Genomic DNA, 25,513 nt, shown 5'->3' with positions numbered 1-25,513 from the left:
ATGTTCTGTGAAGCATTGGGATAAGTGGAAGGCAGCACTAGTAGCTATGTATGTTCCGTGAAGCATTGGGCTGAGGGAAGGCAGCACTAGTGGCTATTTATGTTCCGTAAAGCATTGGGGCTGAGGGAAGGCAGCACTAGTGGCTATGTATGTTCCGTGAAGCATTGGGCTGAGGGAAGGCAGCAATAGTGGCTATTTATGTTCTGTGAAGCATTGGGATGAGTGGAAGGCAGCAATAGTGGCTATGTTCCGTGAAGCATTGGGCTGAGGGAAGGCAGCACTAGTGGCTATTTATGTTCCGTGAAGCATTGGGCTGAGGGAAGGCAGCACTAGTGCCTATTTATGTTCTGTGAAGCATTGGGATGAGTGGAAGGCAGCAATAGTGGCTATGTTCCGTGAAGCATTGGGCTGAGGGAAGGCAGCACTAGTGGCTATTTATGTTCCGTGAAGCATTGGGCTGAGGGAAGGCAGCACTAGTGGCTATTTATGTTCCGTGAAGCATTGGGCTGAGGGAAGGCAGCACTAGTGGCTATTTATGTTCCGTGAAGCATTGGGCTGAGGGTAGGCAGCACTAGTGGCTATTTATGTTCTGTGAAGCATTGGGCTGAGGGAAGGCAGCACTAGTGGCTATTTATGTTCCGTGAAGCATTGGGCTGAGGGAAGGCAGCACTAGTGGCTATTTATGTTCCATAAAGCATTGGGGCTGAGGGGAAGGCAGCAATAGTGGCTATTTATGTTCTGTGAAGCATTGGGCTAAAGGCAAAGGCAGCACCAGTGGCTATTTATGTTCTGTGAAGCATTGGGCTGAGGGAAGGCAGCACTAGTGGCTATTAATGTTCCGTGAAGCATTGGGCTGAGGGAAGGCAGCACTAGTGGCTATTTATGTTCTGTAAAGCATTGAGATGAGTGGAAGGCAGCACTAGTGGCTATTTATGTTCCGTGAAGCATTGGGTTGAGGGAAGGCAGCACTAGTGGCTATTTATGTTCCGTGAAGCATTGGGCTGAGGGAAGGCAGCACTAGTGGCTATTTATGTTCCGTGAAGCATTGGGCTGAGGGAAGGCAGCACTAGTGGCTATTTATGTTCCGTGAAGCATTGGGATGAGTGGAAGGCAGCACTAGTGGCTATGTATGTTCCGTGAAGCATTGGGCTGAGGGAAGGCAGCACTAGTGGCTATTTATGTTCCGTAAAGCATTGGGGCTGAGGGAAGGCAGCACTAGTGGCTATGTATGTTCCGTGAAGCATTGGGCTGAGGGAAGGCAGCAATAGTGGCTATTTATGTTCTGTGAAGCATTGGGATGAGTGGAAGGCAGCAATAGTGGCTATGTTCCGTGAAGCATTGGGCTGAGGGAAGGCAGCACTAGTGCCTATTTATGTTCTGTGAAGCATTGGGATGAGTGGAAGGCAGCACTAGTGGCTATTTATGTTCCGTGAAGCATTGGGCTGAGGGAAGGCAGCACTAGTGGCTATTTATGTTCCGTGAAGCATTGGGCCGAGGGAAGGCAGCACTAGTGGCTATTTATGTTCCGTGAAGTATTGGGCTGAGGGTAGGCAGCACTAGTGGCTATTTATGTTCTGTGAAGCATTGGGCTGAGGGAAGGCAGCACTAGTGGCTATTTATGTTCCGTGAAGCATTGGGCTGAGGGAAGGCAGCACTAGTGGCTATTTATGTTCCATAAAGCATTGGGGCTGAGGGGAAGGCAGCACTAGTGGCTATTTATGTTCCATGAAGCATTGGGCTGAGGGTAGGCAGCACTAGTGGCTATTTATGTTCTGTGAAGCATTGGGCTGAGGGAAGGCAGCACTAGTGGCTATTTATGTTCCGTGAAGCATTGGGCTGAGGGAAGGCAGCACTAGTGGCTATTTATGTTCCGTGAAGCATTGGGTTGAGGGAAGGCAGCACTAGTGGCTTTTTATGTTCCGTGAAGCATTGGGCTGAGGGGAAGGCAGCACTAGTGGCTATTTATGTTCCGTGAAGCATTGGGCTGAGGGAAGGCAGCACTAGTGGCTATGTATGTTCCGTGAAGCATTGGGCTGAGGGAAGGCAGCACTAGTGGCTATTTATGTTCCGTAAAGCATTGGGGCTGAGGGAAGGCAGCACTAGTGGCTATGTATGTTCCGTGAAGCATTGGGCTGAGGGAAGGCAGCACTAGTGCCTATTTATGTTCTGTGAAGCATTGGGATGAGTGGAAGGCAGCAATAGTGGCTATGTTCCGTGAAGCATTGGGCTGAGGGAAGGCAGCACTAGTGGCTATTTATGTTCCGTGAAGCATTGGGCTGAGGGAAGGCAGCACTAGTGGCTATTTATGTTCCGTGAAGCATTGGGCTGAGGGTAGGCAGCACTAGTGGCTATTTATGTTCTGTGAAGCATTGGGCTGAGGGAAGGCAGCACTAGTGGCTATTTATGTTCCGTGAAGCATTGGGCTGAGGGAAGGCAGCACTAGTGGCTATTTATGTTCCATAAAGCATTGGGGCTGAGGGGAAGGCAGCACTAGTGGCTATTTATGTTCCGTGAAGCATTGGGCTGAGGGTAGGCAGCACTAGTGGCTATTTATGTTCTGTGAAGCATTGGGCTGAGGGAAGGCAGCACTAGTGGCTATTTATGTTCCGTGAAGCATTGGGCTGAGGGAAGGCAGCACTAGTGGCTATTTATGTTCCGTGAAGCATTGGGTTGAGGGAAGGCAGCACTAGTGGCTTTTTATGTTCCGTGAAGCATTGGGCTGAGGGGAAGGCAGCACTAGTGGCTATTTATGTTCCGTGAAGCATTGGGCTGAGGGGAAGGCCGCACTAGTGGCTATTTATGTTCCGTGAAGCATTGGGTTGAGGGAAGGCAGCACTAGTGGCTTTTTATGTTCTGTAAAGCATTGGGCTGAGGGAAGGCAGCACTAGTGGCTATTTATGTTCCGTGAAGCATTGGGCTGAGGGAAGGCAGCACTAGTGGCTATTTATGTTCCGTGAAGCATTGGGCTGAGGGAAGGCAGCACTAGTGGCTATTTATGTTCCATAAAGCATTGGGGCTGAGGGAAGGCAGCACTAGTGGCTATTTATGTTCCATGAAGCATTGGGCTGAGGGAAGGCAGCACTAGTGGCTATTTATGTTCCGTGAAGCATTGGGCTGAAGGAAGGCAGCACTAGTGGCTATTTATGTTCTGTAAAGCATTGGGGCTGAGGGAAGGCAGCACTAGTGGCTATTTATGTTCCATGAAGCATTGGGCTGAGGGAAGGCAGCACTAGTGGCTATTTATGTTCCGTGAAGCATTGGGCTGAGGGAAGGCAGCACTAGTGGCTATTTATGTTCTGTAAAGCATTGGGGCTGAGGGAAGGCAGCACTAGTGGCCATTTATGTTCCGTGAAGCATTGGGCTGAGGGAAGGCAGCACTAGTGGCTATTTATGTTCTGTGAAGCATTGGGCTGAGGGAAGGCAGCACTAGTGGCTATTTATGTTCCGTGAAGCATTGGGCTGAGGGGAAGGAGATGAATCAATGCGAGTGGAAGCAATTGCCTGAAGTAATGGTGCTCTGAGAGACGCCCGCTGCACACAGGTTTGATCTCTGGATCTGAGTCATTGCTTTGCGCTCTATAAATCTGGGCTCGTTTTCATCTGAGCTTTGGAGAGACATCTGCACAGAGCGAGATGTGGAATGCTGCTCCTGTTATAGCGACATATCTGCAGACATAATGCTTTGTGGAGCATTGCTGCTATGCGATGCTTCATTCTCATGTGCAATGTAAAGCTGAGACGTTACAAAAATGATTTATACTCACCTGGGGCTTCCTCCAGCCCCCTGTCAGTCAGCTTCCTTGCCATTCTCCTGGTCCCCTACATTCCACTGCTCTCAGCCCTAGTGTTGCATACTACTGTGCATGCGCAGCCCTAGCCTCCCCCGTGCGTTCATGCGGCCAAGTTACTGCTCAAGTGCAGTTTGTGAAGACTACAGTTATGGGACCACGTTTTGGGGTGGAGGCAGCATAGCCAGGACCACACAGTCTCATGTAACCTGGCTGGATTGTGGACTACACAGCGGCAGAATGGCAGGGACTGGACACACTTAGAGGGAGGCAATGGCCTACAGGGGCTGGAGGAAGCCCCAGGTGAGTACAAAGAGCAATAAACCTGAGACAGTGATCAGATTTGTAGAGTCTATCCAAAAATATTGTTTTACAAATGGAAAAACCCCATACACAGGCTTAGAGCGGTATTGTCACCATAAAAATCTAATTTCAACAGCAACTGGTCTGAGTGTATTAAGTGATAAAGATGCTAATCCCACATTCAAAACTTGCAAAACTTTTTCTACTGTTATGGTTTGTAGTTATCACATACTTTAGGAGCACTGGCCCTTTAATTGCCATTGCCAAACCGTCGCATTCGGGGGGTCTTTATCCTACTAATATAATAAATGGGAAAGTTTGGATGTTTGTTACTCGATCACACAAAAACGGCTGAACGGATTTGAATGAAATTTGGCACACACATAGTACATTACCTGGAATAAAGTATAGGATACTTTTTATTCCCATAACCAAAGAGACAAATACTGGAAAATGTAAACTGCAGCCATTCTTACACTGTTACACTGGAGGTGTGTTTAACTTCTAAGGGTAGAATGGTTAATTTGCATATATTCAGCAGTGATGCTCTGGGAGATATCTCAAGCTCACTCCAACCTGAATTATCGCAAATTCTTTCTGTTTTAAGAAAGCAAACTTGTTTTTCTTAACATCTTAGTAAGGGGGCTTTTAGGACCATTGTAGTCCCTTACACACCCCAATGAGTTCTGTGTCACCATGAGCTTGCTGGTTAGTCTGTACCTCTCGGTGTTACAAGCCCTACTGCATAGAACCAAATTAATCCATGCCACGCACTGATGAGGATCAAACAATCCAAAACAGTCTGTATGCATGTTGGATTATTATGGCTCTGTACAAATTAATAAGCTGACAAATCATTGCATTCCAGCAGTTCTGGAGGTGTGTTTAGCTTCTAAGGGTAATAATGGTTAATTTGCATATATTCAGCGGTGATGCATTGGGAGACATCTCAAGCTCACTCTAACCTGAATTATCGCAAATTCTTTCTGTTTTAAGAAAGCAAACTTTTGTTTTTCTTACACTGTTAATGGTAGGGTTCTCAAACTTTGCACAGTTGGTCGTTGGGTGACTAGGATTATTCAGAAAAGTGGTTGGAGCCTATAAAAGCCAATCAAAATTCACCAATTGATTTTCAAGGGGAATGTTTACATTTCTGCCATTCTTGCACTGTTAACGGCACAAGCCTCAAACCTGGTATAGTTGATCATTGGGTGACTGGGGTTCAATTTCAGAAAGGGTGTGGAGCCACAAATAGCCAATCAGATTTGTTTCATTCCAATGCAAATTATTGTTGCCAAACACCGCAAAGCTCACAAAAGTAATTGATTAATGGTGCGTTAGGGTTAGGAAAGTGGGCGCAGCCAACACCAGCCAAATACATAAGCGGGCAATGCAGGGTCATAAGTGGGCGGAGACAAATACAAATTTTACTGGGAAATGTAAACAGCAGCCATTCTTACACGGTTAATGGTAGGGTTCTCAAACTTTGCACAGTTGGTTACTGGGTGACTGGGGTTAATATTCAGAAAAGTGGGTGGAGCCTACAAAAACGATCAAAAATTACCTATTGATTTTTCAGAGGAATATTTCATTGCTGCCATTCTTGCACTGTTAATGGCACAAGCCTCAAACCTGGAACAGTTGATCATTGCGTGACTGGGGGTTTAAATTTATATAAGGGGGTGGAGCCCCAAACAGCCAATCTGATTTGTTTCATTTTAATGCAGGTTATTGATGCCAAAGACCGCAAAGCTCACAAACTTAGTCATTGAGTAAATGGGTGTTAGGGTTAGGAAAAGTGGGCGCAGCCAACACCAGCCAAGTACATAATCGGGCAATGCTAGGTCATCATTAGGCAGAGACAAATACAAATTTCACTGAGAAAATGTAAACTGCAGCAATTCTTACACTATTAATGGTAGGGTTCTCAAACTTTGCACAGTTGGTCACTGGGTGACTGAGATTAATATTCAGAAAAGTGGGTGGAGCCTACAAAAGCCAATCAAAATCCACCTATTAATCTTTAAGGGGAATATTTAATTAATGCCATTCTTGCACTGTTAATCACCTGTACCTGGTACAGTTGGCCATTGGGTGATTGGGGTTCAAATTCAGAAAAGGGGTGGAGCCACAGCCAATCCGATTTATTTTATTTCAATGCAAATTATTGATGCCAAAGACCACAAAGCTCACAAACTTGGTCATTAAGTAATTTTGTGTTAGGTTTAGAAAACGTGGGCGGAGCCAACATCAGCCAAATACATACCCGGGCAACGCCGAGTCTTCAGTGGGCAGAGACAAACACAAATTTCACTGGGAAAATGTAAACTGCAGCCATTCTTACACTATTAATTGTAGGGTTCTAAAACTTTGCACAGTTGGTCACTGGGTGACTGGGATTAATCTTCAGAAAAGTGGGTGGAGCCTACAAAAACAATCACAATTCACCTATTGATTTTCAAGGCAAATATTTAATTGCTGCCATTTTTGCACTGTTAATGGCACAAGCCTCAAACCTGGTACAGTTGATCATTGGGTGACTGGGGTTAAAGGTTTAGAAAAGGGGTGGGGCCACAAACAGCAAATCAGATGCGTTTCATTTCAAAGAAAATTATTCATGCCAAAGACCACAAATCTCACAAACTTGGTCATTGACTATTGACAATTGTGTGTTAGGGTTAGAAAAAGTGGCCACAGCCAACAGCAGCCAAATACATACCCTGGAAACATTAGGACATCAGTGGGTGGAGAAAAATACAAATTTAACTGCCAGAATGTAAACTGCAGCCATTCTTACACTGTCTGTGCAAAGTTTAAGAACCCTGCCATTGACAGACAGTGTAAGAATGGCTGCAGTTTACATTCTGGCAGTGAAATTTGTATTTTTCTCCACCCACTGATGTCCTAATGTTTCCCGGGTATGTATTTGGCTGCTGTTGGCTGTGGCCACTTTTTCTAACCCTAACACACAATTGTCAATAGTCAATGACCAAGTTTGTGAGATTTGTGGTCTTTGGCATGAATAATTTTCATTGAAATGAAACACATCTGATTCGCTGTTTGTGGCCCCACCCCTTTTCTAAATATTTAACCCCAGTCACCCAATGATCAACTGTACCAGGTTTGAGGCTTGTGCCATTAACAGTGCAAAACCGGCAGCAATTAAATATTTGCCTTGAAAATCAATAGGTGAATTTTGATTAGCTTTTGTAGGCTTCACCTACTTTTCTGAATATTAATCCCAGTCACCCAGTGACCAACTGTGCAAAGTTTAAGAACCCTGCCATTGACAGTTGGTCACTGGGTGACTGGGATTAATATTCAGAAAAGTGGGTGGAGCCTACAAAAGCTAATCAAAATTCACCTATTAATTTTCAAAGGAGTGGAGCCACAGCCAATTAGATTTATTTCTTTTCAATGCCAATTATTGATGCCAAAGACCGCAAAGCTCACAAACTAGGTCATCATTGAATAATTGTGTGTTAGGATTAGAAAAAGTGGGCAGAGCTAACACTAGCCAATTACATACCCGGACAACGCCAGCCGACCAGCTAGTCTATAATATATTCTTCCTCTTCCCTTTATTTCCCCCTCCTAATGACATAAGACAGTGCACTTCCTAGTATAAACCTCAGTGGGAGTGGCTGTAGACTCTGGGAGGAGGGCGGGTAACAAATACACAATGAGCAAGAGGAGAAAAGAAAAAAAGAGTGAGGGAGGAAATGTCAGGATTAGCTTCGGTCAAAGGTAATCAAGATGGAAACTGTCTAGAATAGGATTCTCTGCTTTCCTTTATAAAATTCACAGGAATCATAACGTGGACAGTGCAATACATCTGTTATGTAAGTAGAACTAGTATTTATCTACATATATATGTGCTTTTTATTTCTAGGTTAGCATGGGTGTCACTTGTTCTTTAAAGAACTTTACTGTACATTGTGTGTAAATAAAAAAAAAAATTACATACATTTAGTCAGTGTTTGCTCCTCGTAAATAACTTTCCTCTACCCCAGTTTACTTTCTAAAAATGCATCACAGATGACAGCATCTTTTACTGCACACCCCTCTGATGTCACATGATCTCCCAGAGTGCTCTGGGGAAGAGGGCTGCATGACATTACTGGGAGGGAAGGGCTACATACCAATGTACAGTGTGGGAATGGTTTCAGATGCTGAAACGAGGAGGTAAAAATTGGTATCAATATTTTATTACTTTCTATAGGTTATTACGGTTCCTCTTTAAAGACTGTCCTTTCTGCTTACTAAAAATGTCTCCCCAACGACTTCCAGTACACCATCACATCACCAAGTCCATCTCCTCATGCTGGCATATGGTTTGTACTGTAGTGGAGGGGTGCTGAGAAATGTAGCCCGACGCTGACTGTTCCGCCTAATTTATCTTACTTTGGGTTTCTGACCACACCCTTTTGACCATTCTACTAGCTGAATCCAGAGAAGAAAGATTGCAGTTTAATTACCACACCATCAACACCTGCCACATCATTGGTATGCTATTAATGCCTCGTTTACTATGCTAATCAGCAGTACCTATTTAGGTCTTAAAATTAGAGCTGTGTCCTAAGAATAGATGGGTGGTGCCCTCTCCTGCAGGTCTCGCTCCAGGAATCTGTCTGGTTTGCCTATGCCTAAAAGCAGCCCTGAGCTACCGGAAGCAGCCAAGTCATTCTGAGTACAAAGCAAGCTGAAAGTTCATATAAGAAGGCCTAGCACTGCCTGCATGCCTAGCGGCACCCTCTGGCCACCTCATTTATGCTATGTAAACTGGACACAAGCTGCCAACCATAGCTTTTTCAGACTTTTTACCTTCCTTAGATCAGGGCAGGGTGTCAAACTCAAATACGAGCCGAAATTGTACACTGGGACCTAGTCGCGGGCCAACCTCAATGTCTCCTGGCCACCTTCCTTCCCTTATCAAGTTCCCTAGTGTCTAATGGCCCCCTCTATACAGTTCCCTGGTGTCTCTCCCTCCCCTATACAGTTCCCTGGTGTCTAAAGGCCCCCACCCTCCGCTATACAGTGCCGTAAATGTTTAGTGCTCTCCCCCATATGGCTTCCCTGGTGTTCTAGGGCTTCACCTCTAATATAGCTTCCCTGGTAGTCTAGAGTGGGCCAAACAGAATGCAAAGTGGGGAAACCACTTGAGGGCTAAATTTAATGGCTCTGAGGACCACATCTGGTTTGATATGTATACCTTAGGGGCTCCACCTACTGGCTGGAAAAAGAAATATGAAATATTTATTGGCAATATTTCACATTTACCCGATAAGCTTTGATATGAAATGGTAAATCCTATTGTGCAGTTTTTTTCACAATAAAACACACCTCCTGCTTCTCCTCTGCACGCGCCACTTGAACAGGTTTTTCAGGGCCGCGTGATGCTGCGTGAATGCAGAATGGTTTATTGTTTTCCAGGTGAGAGCTGGGCTCCCGCTGCAATCCTCCACGGCCCCCGGGCTCCTTACAATGCAGACAGCACGGCGCACTCTGCCTTCCTGATTACCACATTGTATTCACAGCTATGTAAAGTGTCTGCCGTGACTCCTAATAATCTGTTTACCAGAATGAATGCCTCCCGACCTGGCCCTTTTATTAATAGAGTCATGAACCGGCTTCTGAAGAGCAGATGAAAGCACAAGCTGGAAGGCAGAGCAGGCATGCTAAGCACCAAGGCTGCTAGCAACAAAACCCGACCAATGCAGGAGTCGTGCAACAAGGTACAACGGCACAGTGCTAGCAGCTGACAGACACTCATTAAGAGGCTTCCCCCCATCAACGTACTTCAAGAACAACTATCAAAGAAACTTTTCTTCTGTAAACCCCACATACATATACAGCTTTTAGTCAGCAACACTAGAAAGCTTTTCAGAAGTCTCTCAGCACTGCCTGTGTGAAAAAAATGCCTTGTTTACCAGCGGTTTGTAGCGGTTTGTGTCTGTGTCAATGTTAGAGGCTAGAGCTATACCATGTAGCTAGGTTACACTTCTCTGTCACTATTCACAGAGGAATGATCTACTGTTTAATTCTGCCATTCCTGCTTTCTCATAGATAATATGAGAACAGCTGAGGGATTTTTAGATGTAGAGAAGGATCTGAGAAGAAGGACCTGTATACTTTTTCCTTACTTGGATGCTTCTCTCCCGCCCTCCCATTCAGAATGGGCTATTCCTGACTGTAAACTGTTTACTTTAGACAAGAGAGAAGAGAGACGAGAGAGGAGAGAGAGATAACACGCTGTATGTATTTATAGAAAGTTTAGCCTGTCTAATCCTCCCTCAGCTGTGACTAAACACAGCTGTAATTTGATCTCAGCTGTGTCAGCTGACTGCCTCAGCAGAGCAGCTAATTTGTAAGCACAGGATGTTAACCCTTTGCTTCCATGAAAGCAGGAAGTAGACGCTGCAGATCTATTGCAGAATTTGTATCAGCCGTAACAAAATGTTTCTTTAAAGGTTATTATGCTGCTGCATATCTTAATGCAGAGAGGGAGGTCAGGTCCACTTTAATCTGAATATAGCTAAATTAATAAGGCCGGTTTTACAGTTATCTTTTTGTGTTGCGTCGGCGATGCCATGCTCCTGCTGCATCCCCCTGCAACAAAAGGGAAAAAATACCAAACCTTTGACCCTGCGGCAAAGTGCATAGAAATAGCACACCCCCCCCCCCCCCCCTTCGTGCTCAGTGACAAACCTGTTGGGCAGGAAGTACAGTCTCCGGGATTTACATCAGTCTACACACACGCACCGTGACACTGCGCTCCTGTCAATTAAACTCCTGCACCCCCCACTGGCTCCAATTTCTTCCGCTGCGGAAGTCATGCGGTAACTCGCTGCAGACTTTGCGTTGGCTCAGCTGCAATTCTGAAGCTTCCGCACAGGGCGGTAAGTGTGCTAGGCCCCATACACGTGCATTGCCGTTGAGTTACCCTGCGGTAACACAATGCACACTTCTAAAAGGGGCCTCAGGCTACTTATTTTAACAATATTATTTTATAAAAAGTCAGTGTTTGCCCTTTGTAAAATCTTGCCTCACCCTGATTCACATTCTGAAATTTATCACAGGTGGAGACATCTTTACTACTGGTAAGCAGAATCGTTGTGCAAGGTTTGTTTGCTTTGTGTTCCAAAGTAAGCAGAAACCACACCTGGTCTCAGCAAGCTTTGGGAGGAGAATTCTGCATAAGTAAACAGCCTAGGCTGTGACATCACGGGAGGGCGGGGCTACATACCAATATTCAGTAATATATAGCTATAGGAAGTGTTTAGGATGCTGAATACAGGACAATTACAGTAAAGATGGGCAACCTGAATAATTTACTGCATTCTACAATGGGGTCGATTCATAAAGCATTACTGAATTCGATAATGCAGAAAATAGCTGACTCTACCGAGCACTTAGCAAAATGTCAATTCATAAACCCTTTTCCCGCATGAAAAGAAAAAAATTACCAAGCAGTGAGGTAAATTACCAACTTGTGCGATAATTACCTCAACACGTCAGTAAATGTCAATTCATAAAGCAGACAACAAGCAGTAATGGCAGGAAGTATTACCGTCTGCTTTGAAGTGGTGAAAAGAATGCGGAGAGTAGTCTGTGGGAGAGCGACTCACAGGCAGAAGCCATGATAGCGGTGACTGACAGGAGCGGGGAGCCAATAGAAACAGCCTCTGCTCTTCTGCAAGTCTAAATGAAGGAATCTGATAGGACAGGCAGCTTTCACTGGCTTTTACCCCCCAGGCAGCGGCAGACCTAAATCAGAACAAAACTGACATCCCCTGAATACCTAATGATGGGAATACGCGGTTCGTTTTTGCGGTGATTAGATGGTTTGATAGATCATTTCCGATCTCCCTTTTGATCATGTCGCTGCTCGATTTCTGATAGAAGTGAATAGAAAAAGAATCGACTGCAGAATCGAGCAGGAAAAAAAAAAACGATCGAGAGGAGAAACGCACGGCAGAAATGAACCGTGTGTTCCCAGCATTAGGCTGTGTGGCTGTTTAACCTCTTGGATTCCCGTTAGAAGCTAGTGGGGAAAATCACCCAAGCAGGACATGTGTAAAGTTTCTTGGAAGTTTATCTAAGCTGTGGCAATTACATAGAATGGTAAGAAAGACTAAGACAGATTCAGAGAAGATTCAGGGCAAGCAGAGGCAGTATAACAAAACATGCACATCTAATGGGATGTTGGGATGCCTCACAATGTCCTCACTGTGTTAGCGTAAGGTTTTTGTCAAAGGGCTTTGGTAATTTACCGCACTTCAGCACCATCATTCTCCTGGCTGACACCTACACCCCCAGGGGCGTAACTAGAGGAGAGCAGCCAATGTATTCGCGGGGGGTGAGCTCTGAACAATGGGAGGGCACAAAGTTTCGCTGGAGGGTCCCAAAGAAATGTAGTTAGGCCACTGCCCACACCCCTAGAGATGGTTAGTGAAGAGCAGGTAACCCTGACTTGCATGCGAATTGTATGCCACTGGGAATTGGCAGGAGGTGCATTTGACAGGTCCAGTTGCCACAGTCATGGTCTTATTACCTTACAAAAAAAAAAAAAAAAACACTGAGTGTAGCCACTAGGGATGGTCAGGGTTTCTGGGAGATGCACATTTTGAGTTGATGCAGTATGTTGTATTTTATCAGTATAAACTGTGTAATTTTTATGTGTGCCGTCATGGAAAAGCTTGTCCGGACATTTATGTTGCTATGAGAGATTTGCAGTGAATCTATTCAATCAGCCTGGGCCTTAAAGCGGTATCGTCACCATAAAAATCAAATTTCAACAGCAACTGGTCTGAGTGTATTAAGTGATAAAGATGCTACTCCTGCATTCAAAACTTTTTCTGCTGTTATGATTTGGAGTTACATACTTAAGGAACACTGGCCCTTTAGTAGTCATGCCAAAGAATTGCATGCTGGGGGTTCTTTTTATCTATAATCTATTCCTCCTCTTCCCATTATTTCCCTGCCAGCTGCTTATCTGAAACCTGATCCCCTACTCACTTGTGTTTACAAGCAAGGCTGAGGCGACTCAGCGATTGGAGGAGACAAGAAAAAAAGTAAAGGGCAGAAATGACATCACGAGTTAGCCTTAACTGTGGGCAAAAGACATGGCCCCCACCAGGAACAGAATTCTCGTAATTTACTATATAACATTCACTGAAATTACTTTTTACAGCCACACAACAGCTACATATGAGTAAATAAACAGCAAAGACAATGGCCGGGTCCTCAGGCACTGACCCCAGCCCCCAGACCCCCCCCCCTGACCCCCGCGAACGCCATTGAGGTGATTAACACACAAGTTGAGAGAAGCCTGGTTTATCCAGCTTATCATCACAATGGTTGCTGGCCCTGGCATGTACACATCCAACTGATACCTGAATGACCTCCCAGGGAGGAGGGGTCTCTATACCTGTTGTATCCAGATAAAAGACCGTTCTTGGGAAACTGTCTCTCTCTCTCTCTCTCTCTCTTTCCACGCTGATATAGACTTGAGATGATAATTGATTCAGGGCACAACTAGCGAATGTGGTGTGTATGGATTGTAAGGTTAGACTAAGAATGCGCCTAGTAGTACTGTACACTAAGCCCGCAATTATGTAATCATATTTTACATGCTGTAACTTGTACATACAGTACAGACCAAAAGTCTGGGCACACCTTCTCATTCAAAGAGTTTTCTTTATTTTCATGACTATAAACATTGTAGATTCACACTGAAGGCATCCAAGCTATGAATTACCACATGTGGAAGTATAGTACATAACCAAGAAGTGTGAAACAACTGAAAATAGGTCATATTCTAGGTTCTTCAAAGTAGCCACCTTTTGCTTTGATTACTGCTTTGCACACTCTTGGCATTCTCTTGATGAGCTTCAAGAGGTAGTCGCCTGAAAGGGTTTCCACTTCACAGGTGTGCCCTGTCAGGTTTAATAAGTGGCATTTCTTGGCTTGTAAATGGGGATGGGACCATCAGTTGCGTTGTGGAGAAGTCAAGTGGATACACAGCTGATAGTCCTCCTGAATAGACTGTTAGCTGCTTTTTTCTTGGCATAATACAAAATTCTAAGTAAAGAAAAATGAGAGGCCATCATTACTTTAACCAGCCGGGCGGTATGGACGAGCTGAGCTCCTCCATTACCGCCGGAGGCTGCCGCTCAGGCCCTGCTAGGCCGATTCTGATGAAATAAAAAAGGAGCACACGCAGCCGGCACTTTGCCAGCCGTGTGTGCTACCTGATCGCCGCCGCAGCGCGGCGATCCGCCGCGTGCAGCGGCGAAACAGGGTCCCCCCAGCCGCCGGAGCCCAGCCGGAACAAATAGTTCCGGCCAGCACTAAGGGCTGGATCGGAGGCGGCTGACGTCCATGACGTCACTCCGCTCGTCGCCATGGCGACGAGGTAAGCGAAACACGGAAGGCCGCTCATTGCAGCCTTCCTTGTTAATTCTGATCGCCGGAGGCGATCGGAATTACGCTTCAGGAGCGCCCTCTAGTGGGCTTTCATGCAGCCAACTTTCAGTTGGCTGCATGAAATAGTTTTTTTTTATTAATAAAAAACCCTCCCGCAGCCACCCTGGCGATCTTAATAGAACGCCAGGGAGGTTAAGAAATGAAGGTCAGTCAGTCCGAAACATTGGGAAAACTTTGAAAGTGTCCCCAAGTGCAGTCTCAAAAAACATCAAACGCTACAAATAAAATTGCTCACATGCGGAAGGGAAGACCAAGAGTCACCCCTGCTGCGAAGGATAAGTTAATCCGAGTCACCAGCCTCAGAAATCTCAGGTTAACAGCAGCTCAGATTAGAGACCAGGTCAATGCCATACACAGTTCTAGCAGCAGACACCTCTAGAACAACTGTTAAGAGGAGACTGTGTGAATCAGGCCTTTATGGCCTGATTTGGTTCCAACCACCGTGTCTTTGTGTGACTTAGAAAAGGTGACCGGATGGTCTCTACATGCCATCGTGAAGCATGGAGGAGGAGGTGTGATGGTGTGGGGGTGCTTTGCTGGTGACACTGTTAGGGATTTATTCAAAATTGAAGACATACTGAACCAGCATGGCCACCACAGCATCTTGCAGCGGCATGCTATTCACTCCGGTTTGCGTTTAGTTGGACCATCATTTATTTTTCAACAGGACAATGACCCCAAACACACCTCCAGGCTGTTTAAGGGCTACTTGACCAGGGTGCTGCACCAGATGACCTGGCCTCCACAGTCACCAGACCTGAACCCAATCGAGATGGTTTGGGGTGAGCAGAGTGAAGGCAAAAGGGCCAACAAGTGCTAAGCATCTCTGGGAACTCCTTCAAGACTGTTGGAAGACCGTTTCAGGTGACTAGTACCTCTTGAAGCTCATCAAGAGAATGCCAAGAGTGTGCAAAGCAGTAATCAAAGCAAAAGGTGGCTACTTTGCAGAACCTAGAATATGACATTTTCAGTTGTTTCACACGTTTTGGTTATGTACTATACTTCCACATGTGCTAATTCATTGTTTGGATGCCTTCAGTGTGAATCTACAATGTTCATAGTCAGGGAAAAAAAAAAAAAAAACTCTTTGAATGAGAAGGTGTGTCCAAACTTTTGGTCTGTACTGTATGTAAATAAACCCCTTTTATTTAACCCTTTGAAAGGACATCAAGTGTCTGGTCATTAACATAGAAGTAAGTAACAAGCTAGAAATAAGTAACATAAGCTAGAGTACATTCTACATTTGGCACCCCAAGATAGCGTGTGAATAATAAGTAGATCCAAATAGAACCCCATAACAGAGAGTTACTCTAGTTAATAGTCGCAGAGACCGTAGAAGGCAAAGGTAAAGGACCTAACGGAAAATGTCAGCGTGGATCCGGGATGCCAAGGAAGCATATGAAATGTGGTTAGTTTTGTTTTATGCAAAATTGGTATTCAAATTTAAAGGGACTCCGAGCTCACGAAAAAAAGAAAAGTTGTACTCACCAGGGGCTTTCTCCAGCCCAGTGCTGGTCGGGAGGTCCCACGCCGGCGTCCTGGCTCCTCTCCTTCTCCCCGCTCCGGTATAGCTGACAGGCCGCAGCCCGGGCGACACTCGGAGTGTCGGGCTGCAGCTTCCGCGTATGACGCGGATTACGTCACACGCCGGCCGCCTCGCGTCATCACGGCGGCCGGCGTGAAAGTACTGCGCATGCGCGATCGCGCATGCGCAGTACTTTCACGCCGGCCGCCGTGATGACGCGAGGCGGCCGGCGTGTGACGTAATCCGCGTCATACGCGGAAGCTGCAGCCCGACACTCCGAGTGTCGCCCGGGCTGCGGCCTGTCAGCTATACCGGAGCGGGGAGAAGGAGAGGAGCCAGGACGCCGGCGTGGGACCTCCCGACCAGCACTGGGCTGGAGAAAGCCCCTGGTGAGTACAACTTTTCTTTTTTTCGTGAGCTCGGAGTCCCTTTAAGCAGCCTGGAAAAAGGGCTGATTAAAACTGTCAGGAAGAGCACTGGATTGGAAGAATTCCAAGCTGCATACAATTTGCACGCAAGCATGCGTTATAAGCATCTCATGAACTGTCAGTGTAAAGTGCCCATTAACGGTACAGTTTTTCACTAAATGTGATCTTTCAATGTGATTTGAACGATCGTAACTAATTGGAAGGTAATTATCGATTGTTCATATTTACTGTACGATTCTTTCAAATGCGATCATAAAATCATAAAATCTAACTTTCGGATCGATTTTAACCTATTTAGCAATCGACCACAGAATCGTTCCTCATTGACTGCCTTCATAAATGGCAAATTTTCAATACAATGCAATCTTAAAAAAAATAAAAAAATAATCCCATCTAAAGATCGCATTTGGTGAAAAAAATTGTACCGTTAATGGACACCTTTAAGGTGGTTGATGAGGAGAAATCAGGGATTGAACCATCGGCTGACCATTTAGGATCTAAAAACTATACAAACGCCTCGCTCTACTGTAGCAGAGTAACACCTCTGCTGCTATGGGGCGGGGATGAAGGGAGGGACGACACGCAGCTTCTGGCGGGCAGTGGTCGCGGGGCAGAGGGAGGAGGGAAACAAAAGACTCCGCCGTGAAAAATGGAACTAAACTTAGAATATTTTTCAAAAGTTTGGCCACAGCAGGACAACCTTTATTCGTTACATTTTAATAAAGTCCTATTATAAAAAAAAAAAAAAAAACACACCCAACAACCTAACGTTTAAAACTTTGTTTCAGTTTGCAGGGAGCACCGAGTGGGTTAAGACTCAAGCAAGGGACGTGCATAACAAAAAACGCAAGCGGAAACGCATGTAATTCTAGTCTATGGCAGTGATGGCTCACCTTGGCACTCCAGCTGTGGTAGAACTACAAGTCCCATGAGGCATTGCAATACTCTGACAGCTCTAAGCATAACTCGGGGAGGCAGAGGCATGATGGGATTTGTAGTTTTGTCACAGCTGGTCTATGGGGTCGCTGCATTTTCAAGAGGCTTCTGCATTTCAGCAGGACGTAGAAAAAAAAAATAAAATTACCTGCACTATTTTACCTCACGATATATGCATTCTCATTAAAAGCAATGGCTACTGTAAAAAAAAATAAAAATAAAATAAAAAATTGCATGTGTTAAAATGCACGATTGTGTGGCAAAACACAGGTGCAGGTGTGATCCCGCCCTCAGTGTATATTGTACAGGGAGAAATGCTGAGGTGATGAAGGTTATTCACAGCTGCTGATAAAAACTAATACACTTTGATTCGGCCAAACAAACACAGAACAAAGAGAAAGTGAATTTCAGCAACTATATGTAGAATGAAGACTTTTCATTGTGGGCTATGCAAGAGTTCAGAATTATAGTAAAGATCTGGCCAACTGGATCATTAAAGGGAAGGTCCAAGCAAAAAAAAAAATGAGATTCACTTACCTGGGGCTTCTACCAGCCCCATGCAGCCATCCTGTGCCCTCGTAGTCACTCACTGCTGCTCCAGTCCCCCGCTGGCAGCTTTCTGACCTCGGAGGTCAGGACCAAATTGCGTACATTTTTACACATTCCCGCTAGTGCAGGAACATTAACACATACATTTTTACGCGTTAGTGGTGAAACGCGTAAATTTTTGTTCCTGCACTAGCTGGAATGCGTAAAAATGTATGCAATGTGGCCCTGACCTCCGAGGTCAGAAAGCTGCCAGCGGGGGACTGGAGCAGCAGTGAGTGACTACAAGGGCACAGGATGGCTACATGGGGCTGGTAGAAGCCCCAGGTAAGTGAATCTCATTTTTTTTTTTTGCTTGAACCTTCCCTTTAAGTGACCTTGGGGGATACCTGTACATATGCTAGATTCTCAGCCTAGACCAGCCGCTTCAGCTGACAACAGTCTAGCACAGGGGTGTCAAACTCAAATATAATGTGGGCCGTAATTGACTGGGACCAAGTCGCGGGCCAACCTAAATGTCTACTGGCCACCTTCCTCCCTTAAAGGGAACCAGAGACGAAGCACCCTTGTGTATTTTACCATAGAAATCAGTGGGAACATTCGAGAAACCATTTACCCTGCGCTCTGTTTCATCCTCACTGCTAAAAGTGTCTGTTATCAGCTGAGATAAGAATCCCGGACTGAGCATTCAGTCTGGCTTTTCTGGGAATAATTATAGTGGAGTCATTATAGCAGAGCCACAAGGGGGCAGGCTTGGGCTTGAAAAGACACCAGAGAAGACAGACTCAGTTTAGCTTTGCTACAGAATGATTATAGCTGAGTGCTCAGTCGGGATTCTTATCAGGGGTGATAAAAGTCAGATTAAACAGAGAACAATGAAACAAAGAGCAGATTAGGCGTTTACTGTCATGTTCCCACTGATTTATAAGGTAAAATACAAGAGGGTGCTTCGTCTCTGGTTCTCTTTAACCACACTGGTGTTCTATTAAGATCGCTAGGGTGGCTGCGCAGCAGTATTTTTTTTTAATCATGTAGCTAGCCTAGCTACATGATTTCCCCCTCCATGCTGCATCCCTCCTACACTTCCGATCGCCGCCGGCGATTAAATCCACCAGGAAATCCCGTTCTGAATGGGATTTCCTTTAGGACTTCCCCCATCGCCATGGCGACGATCGCGATGACGTCATACACGTCATGACATCACAGGGAGTCCCGATCCACCCCTCGGCACTGCCTGGCACTGATTGGCCAAGGCTGCGCAGGGGTCCCTGTTACGCGTCGGGTAGCGGTGGCGATCGCGCACAACACGCAGCTAGCAGAGTGCTAGCTGCGTGTTTAAAAAAAAAAAATTGTGCAAATCGGCCCAGTAGGGCCAGAGCAGTGCACAGTGGCGGTCATGGACGAGCTGAGCTCGTCCACACCGCCAAGAAGGTTAATCAAGTTCCCTGGTGTCTAATAGCTCCCCTCCAACCCCTATACAGTTCCCTGGAGTCTAGTGGTCCGCCTCCCTCACTTATACAGTTCCCTTAAGTCTAATGGTTCTCCCTCCTTCCCTACAGTTACCTCATGTCTAGTTGTCTCCCCTCCCTTCCCTATATAGTTCCCTGGTGTCTAGAGCCCACCACACTCCCTTATACAGTTCCCTAGTATTTAGTGCTTTTTCCCCCTACCTAACCCATGTGGCTTCCCTGGTGGTCTAAAGTGGGTCAAACATAATGCAAAGTGGGGAAACCACTTGGGGGCCAAATTTAACTGCTCCGGGAGCCAGATTTGGCCGGAGTTTGACATGTATGGTCTAGCATGAGTACGGGGGGGGCTTAAAATCAGATCCTTGGAAGAGCTTGCTTTTCTCTGACATGGACATCATCATCAGTTTGCTTAGCATGCCATAGCCGACCTCACCAGCTGCTCCGATTATCTGAGACCGCCTCTTCTGCAGTCTGCTGAGGCTGGGAGGAGTCTGCTCAGGCCTTACCTTCTTCACAGTCTTGTCCGGCTCCAGTGCAATGTCCGGGATGTTCGCATCCACCATCAGTGAGAAGAGATTCAGGATCAAGTTGGAATACCTGAAAGATTAAACAAAAGAAGAGCATTTTAGTTTTCCACGCTGAAAATTTAGGAAAAAATGTACTGAAGCCAAAAATGTGCCACTTAACTTCTTATAAGGAAATGGTTCAAAATATGTGTAATAAGTAATAATTACTTTTCCAAAATTTCCAACATATGGAAACAAAGTTAAGCCACCTGCTAGAGGAGAGAATAAAGGTGGGATTGACAATTAATTGCAAGAAAACTAAAAATAGTAGAAGCAGTAGAGTGTTGTACCGTGTTAACCATCAATAAAAACAAGGAGTTTTGAATCAGGATGATACCATTTATTGACTAACTTAGAGATGAAAAAACAGTGAGCTTTCGGCTTCTAAAAAGCCTTCGTCGGACTGGTTCCTGACAAAAACCAGTCCGACGAAGGCTTTTTATAAACTGAAAGCTCAGTTTTTTTCATCTCCGTTAGCCAATAAATGGTATCATCCTGATAAGAAAACGAAAGAGATGCGATTAAACATCAACGCAGATCCTAAACTAAAGTTTCAAGTGTATGGAAACACAAACTGTGCTCGAGTTTCAGTATCTGGGCAATATGGTGACAATGGAGGTGTGTGCCAGTGCTCATGTTTAAAGTCAAACCAAGAAGGCAAACGCAGACGTTGTACAAATGCATCCAATTTGGAGATCCCATGATATTTCTATGAAAACCAAACTGAGAATATCCCAGAATAACGTGAAGACAGTCCTCCTGTATGGATGTGAGACAAGGAAGGTGACAGCAGAGATAACAAAAAGCCTCCAAACCATTATAAAATGCAGCCTTCGAAGAATACTAAACATCTGGTGGACAAACAATTTCAAATAAAGAGTTGTGGGAAAGAACCCAACAACAACAAGTGGACTTGTAGATTAAACACAAAGTGGAGATGGATTGGCCATACTCTTCGCAAGGACATGTCAATTGAGAAAGAAGTCTTAAGATGGAATCCTCAAGGCAGCAGAAAAACAAGGAAGACCAAAGACAACTTGGAGAAGTGTGGAGGAAGCAATAAAGAAGGCAGGGACATCATGGACTGAGATAGAGAAAAAAAAAATCACCCAGGACAGAAATCGGTGGTATACATTTGTTGAGGCCCTTTGCTCCAGTGGCAGGCACAGTACGTACATTTAAGGGGGCATGGATGCTTTCCTTGCGTTGAAAGACATCCATGGCTATAATTACTAGGTAATGTCCGGTGGTGTTGATCCAGGAATTTTATTTCATTACCATGTGGAGTGGGGAAGGAATTTTTTCCCCCTTTTGGGGCCAAGTGGACCATGCCTTGTAAGGGGTTTCTGCCTTCCTTTAATGGAAATTCCAAAAGTGGATTTCACTAGAGAACACTTACTGCAAAGTCTGAAGGAAAGTTCAGTTAGTACAGCATTTATAAGATCAGTGCGCGTACCCTTTAAGTCACACATCCAGCAGCACATGGCTATGAATCTCAGGATCTTTCTTTCTCCGTGGTCCCAGTGGGACTCCTAAAGCTGTATAACGAGTATAAATCAGACGGGTCCGGTAAAACGCCGGAGTGGTACACTTCCCCTGTTTCCACGGCAACCAAAAACTTCTGAGGATTTCAGCCATCTTTCCCTAATCTCTTTCATTACAGCGCTGTTTAAGGAGAGCTGCACCTGGAGACAAAGTGTCGCTCAACACTCTCCTCTTTAATGGCAGGTAATCAGGGAGCGGGAAAGTGACAGACGAGGAGGGAAGACGGCATTTCTTATTCATTTACAGCAGCTTCAAAAGGAGAAAAATAGAACAATTCTGTCAGATTCATCCACTCTGCAATTACGACCCTCTGGTGACTGCCAATAATCACACTGTAATACAGGGCTACTCAGAGACATGCCCCCCTCCCCCCGCACAGCGCCCTCTTGTGACCGCCAATAATCACACTGTAATACAGGGCTACTCAGAGACATTCCCCCCCCCTCCCCCCGCACAGCGCCCTCTGGTGACTGCCAATAATCACGCTCTAATACAGGGCTGCTCAGACCCCCCCCCCCCTCCCAGCGCCCTCTGGTGCCTGCCAATAATTACACTAATACAGGGCTACTCAGACACCCCCTCCCAGCGCCCTCTGGTGACAGCCAATAATAACACTAATACAGGGCTACTCAGAGACATGCCCCCCTTCCCCCACACAGCGCCCTCTGGTGCCTGCCAATAATCACACTAATACAGAGATACTCAGACCCCCCCCCCTCCCAGCGCCCTCTGGTGACCGCCAATAATCAGGCTCTAATACAGGGCTACTAACGTGACACGCCCCCTCCCCCCGCACAGCACCCTCTGGTGACCGCCAATCACGCTCTAACACAGGGCTACTCAGAGACACCCCCCTTCCCCCAGACAGCACCCTCTGGTGACAGCCAATAATCACACTAATACAGGGCTACTCAGAGACATGCCCCCTCCCCCCACACAGCGCCCTCTGGTGCCTGCCAATAATCAGGCTCTAATACAGGGCTACTAACGTGACACCCTCCTCCCCCGCACGCAAATACAAACCCACGATGAAAGTACAAAACAAAAAGGTATTAGTGGACTTATCCTTCTAATCACAAAAACTAAAGCAAAACATTGGAGGCAGGGGCTTACTGTAAACCAGTCTACACAGAAAGTTGTGATCAGTAAGGCTGCGTCCCCATCTGTAGACCAATCACGTGCGGCCAGCTGGGAAGGGACAGTTCAGAGTCTGCTCCAATAGTCCGCTGCGGTCATCCACAACAGATGCAATTGGTGAGTGAGGCCCGCTTACCGCAATGGATCCCACAGATACATTGCAGATTGACAAGTGTGAACGGCTCCTATTTATAAAAGGAGGAGTCTTTCACTGTTTGTTTAGAAATGAGCAGAGAAAAGAGAAAAAAAAAAAAAAGTCTGTTCTCAGCTCAAGTGGTGACACGGTCAAAAAAAACAAAACACTTAACTCAGGATTGAAAGAGTCTGAAGAGAGAATAAATCTCGCTTCAGATCTCATAGTTAGCAGGGGCATGTGTGCCCCTGCTAAAACGCAGCTATCCCGCGGCTTAACGGGGGTCCCTTCACCCCCAAATCCCCTCGGTGCAGCGGGGGAGCGCTTGCTGGTTGGGGCAGGGCTAACCGCCGCAGCCCTGCCCCACGCGCGTCTGTCAGCGTGTATCTCCGCCTCTCCCCCGCCCCTCTGTCTTCCTTCACTGAGAGGGGCAGGGGAGAGGCGGCGATGCGCGTCTGATAGACGCGCTGAGAGGCAGGGCTGCAGCAGTTAGCCCTGCCTCCAGGAAGACAAGATTTACGACCAACTCTACGACCAAGGTTTGCGGGGGTGAGTTTGGGGGTGAAGGAACCCCCGTTTAGCCGCGGGATAGCGGCGTTTTAGCAGGGGCACACATGGCCCTGCTAACTATGAGCTCTGAAGCGAAATTTATTCTCTCTTCAGAGTCTCTTGAACTACAAACTACATCTTAATCAGTAGCTGATACCCCCTTTCCCATAAGAAACCTTCACCTTTTCTTGAATAGGTCATCAGGGGGGTCTGTATGGCTGATCTTGTGGTGAAACTATCCCACAGGGTGATGTCATGACCATGGTCCTGACAGTTTCCTGTCTGTTAACCTTGTTGCATTGTAGGAAATAACATCGGCTTTCAACTGCCAAGCAAGCAGAATCTCCCTCTGTGCATAAAATGCACAGAAACAGGGCCGTAACAGTGTGCAATAATCGCAAATGGCAAACAATGGAAACCCCTGGTTGACAACCCTACAATGTTTTATGTACCCCCGGTGCCCTTGCAGTTGCCTTACCTACCACCGTCCACACTGCAGCCATCCTCTTATGCATTCTTGCCCCATGTGACTACAGGATGGCAAGGCGATGTCACAAGGCTGATTCCCTCAAGATTTTATGCTGAAATCGATCTGGAATGTTCCTGCAGTGTATCGCAGCCAACAGATCACTCTCTGACCTAGAGACCGATCTCTCTGATCAAAACCGATCAATCAGCCACCAAAGATTGCTACGGCCACCTTTAAACTCCCTCCATGGTACAGTTTTTTGGAGCTGCAGCAATTCTGCTTTTAGCAATCTTTCAGAGCGCGTTATCGAAAAAGTAAAACCAGCATGCCAGCCTCAATCACAATAATTCATATAATTAGAGGGGCTCATTCAACCACGTCTTGGAGTTCCCCTTTATCCATCAGCAGCGCAGTGGCAGTTGGGCGGTTTCCCCATTGTTTATTCATAGAGTGGCTATACTGTGCGTGCCTATATAAATATACATGGAGCAGGCTGCAATTATGCCTAATGAGCCTGTAATGAGGCATGAATAATGGCTAATGAGGACCAGCCACTGATTGTAATACAGATATGAAATAATGGATCAGACAAGCTGGGGTGTAATAACGCTCCGTCTATAAACTGTCACTGCTAATGGATTAGTGGGACCGCAGCCGTGCTTTATTAATCAGGAGCCGGGGGACACCTCTTCTCCTGCGGGGCGGGGGACACATTAACCTGTGCGGCCGCAAGTCACACGCCGGGCACATTATGTATGAATCGGATGACCGCTGACTATAGCAATAATCACAGCTCAAGTCCAGAAAAAGAGAGCAAATGTGTGAAGGACAGCTATAGGGAAAGTGATGATGTCGTGCTATGCTTATAATAATTAAAAAAAAAAATCATCATGAGATTGGGCCTGTAGGATCATTCTAGCTTCCCTTATTCCTCTCTCATACAGGTTCCCTGGTGCCTAGCGCTTCCACCCTTTCTCTCCAATAAAGCTTCCCTAGTATCTAGTGGTCTCCCTTCTCAATATAAAAACAGGGAACACCAAGAGCCCCAATAGTGTAATTCGTACTGGACAAGGTGGCAATAAGTTTGTGTTGCTAGATACTCACAAGTCAGGGTCACCAGCAGGCAACCACTGTAAAGGCAGGTGAGGAGATTGTCCTGACCCCACTCAGGATTAAGAAGTCGCTCTCTGTAGACAGGAAGAAAGGGTAGCAACCCTCCACCAAGGGTGGACTCAAAATTGTATACAATGAACAGAGGCGCCAAAAGTATAAGATTAGATTAAATGAGCTTAAAAACCAACTTAAATGGCAAAATTGAAGGAGGAAGTGGTGGTCTTACCTCCCTCAAGCAGACACGACAACGACTGCGATTCAGACAGTCAAACACATTTATCAGGAACTCCAAAAAGAAATGCAACGCGTTTCGCAGGTTCAACCCCGCTTCATCAGGCAATATAGGGAGGAGTATCAAACAATCTGCACAAGGATTCAAATTAAGCGCTTCTCAGAGGCGCTTAATTTGAATCCTTGTGCAGATTGTTTGATACTCCTCCCTATATTGCCTGATGAAGCGGGGTTGAACCTGCGAAACGCGTTGCATCTCTTTTTGGAGTTCCTGATAAATGTGTTTG

General features: G+C 45.9%; 1 protein-coding gene across 3 annotated transcripts in view; it reads right to left on the bottom strand.

Moving 5' to 3' along the window:
* PIK3C3 (phosphatidylinositol 3-kinase catalytic subunit type 3) overlaps nucleotides 1–25,513 on the bottom strand; it is a 206,968-nt gene that overhangs the window by 36,156 nt on the left and 145,299 nt on the right. For all 3 annotated transcript variants that reach the window (XM_068252072.1, XM_068252086.1, XM_068252078.1), the window contains one exon: nucleotides 19,990–20,080. In XM_068252072.1, coding sequence (XP_068108173.1) covers nucleotides 19,990–20,080 — 91 coding nt within the window. The remainder of the gene's footprint in view (nucleotides 1–19,989; nucleotides 20,081–25,513) is intronic.

Source organism: Hyperolius riggenbachi, chromosome 1 (assembly GCF_040937935.1).
Source record: "Hyperolius riggenbachi isolate aHypRig1 chromosome 1, aHypRig1.pri, whole genome shotgun sequence".
In the NCBI taxonomy this organism is placed as follows: domain Eukaryota; kingdom Metazoa; phylum Chordata; class Amphibia; order Anura; family Hyperoliidae; genus Hyperolius; species Hyperolius riggenbachi.
The sequence above is the reverse complement of the archived record's forward strand: the minus strand, read 5'-3'. Positions and strand labels throughout refer to the sequence as shown.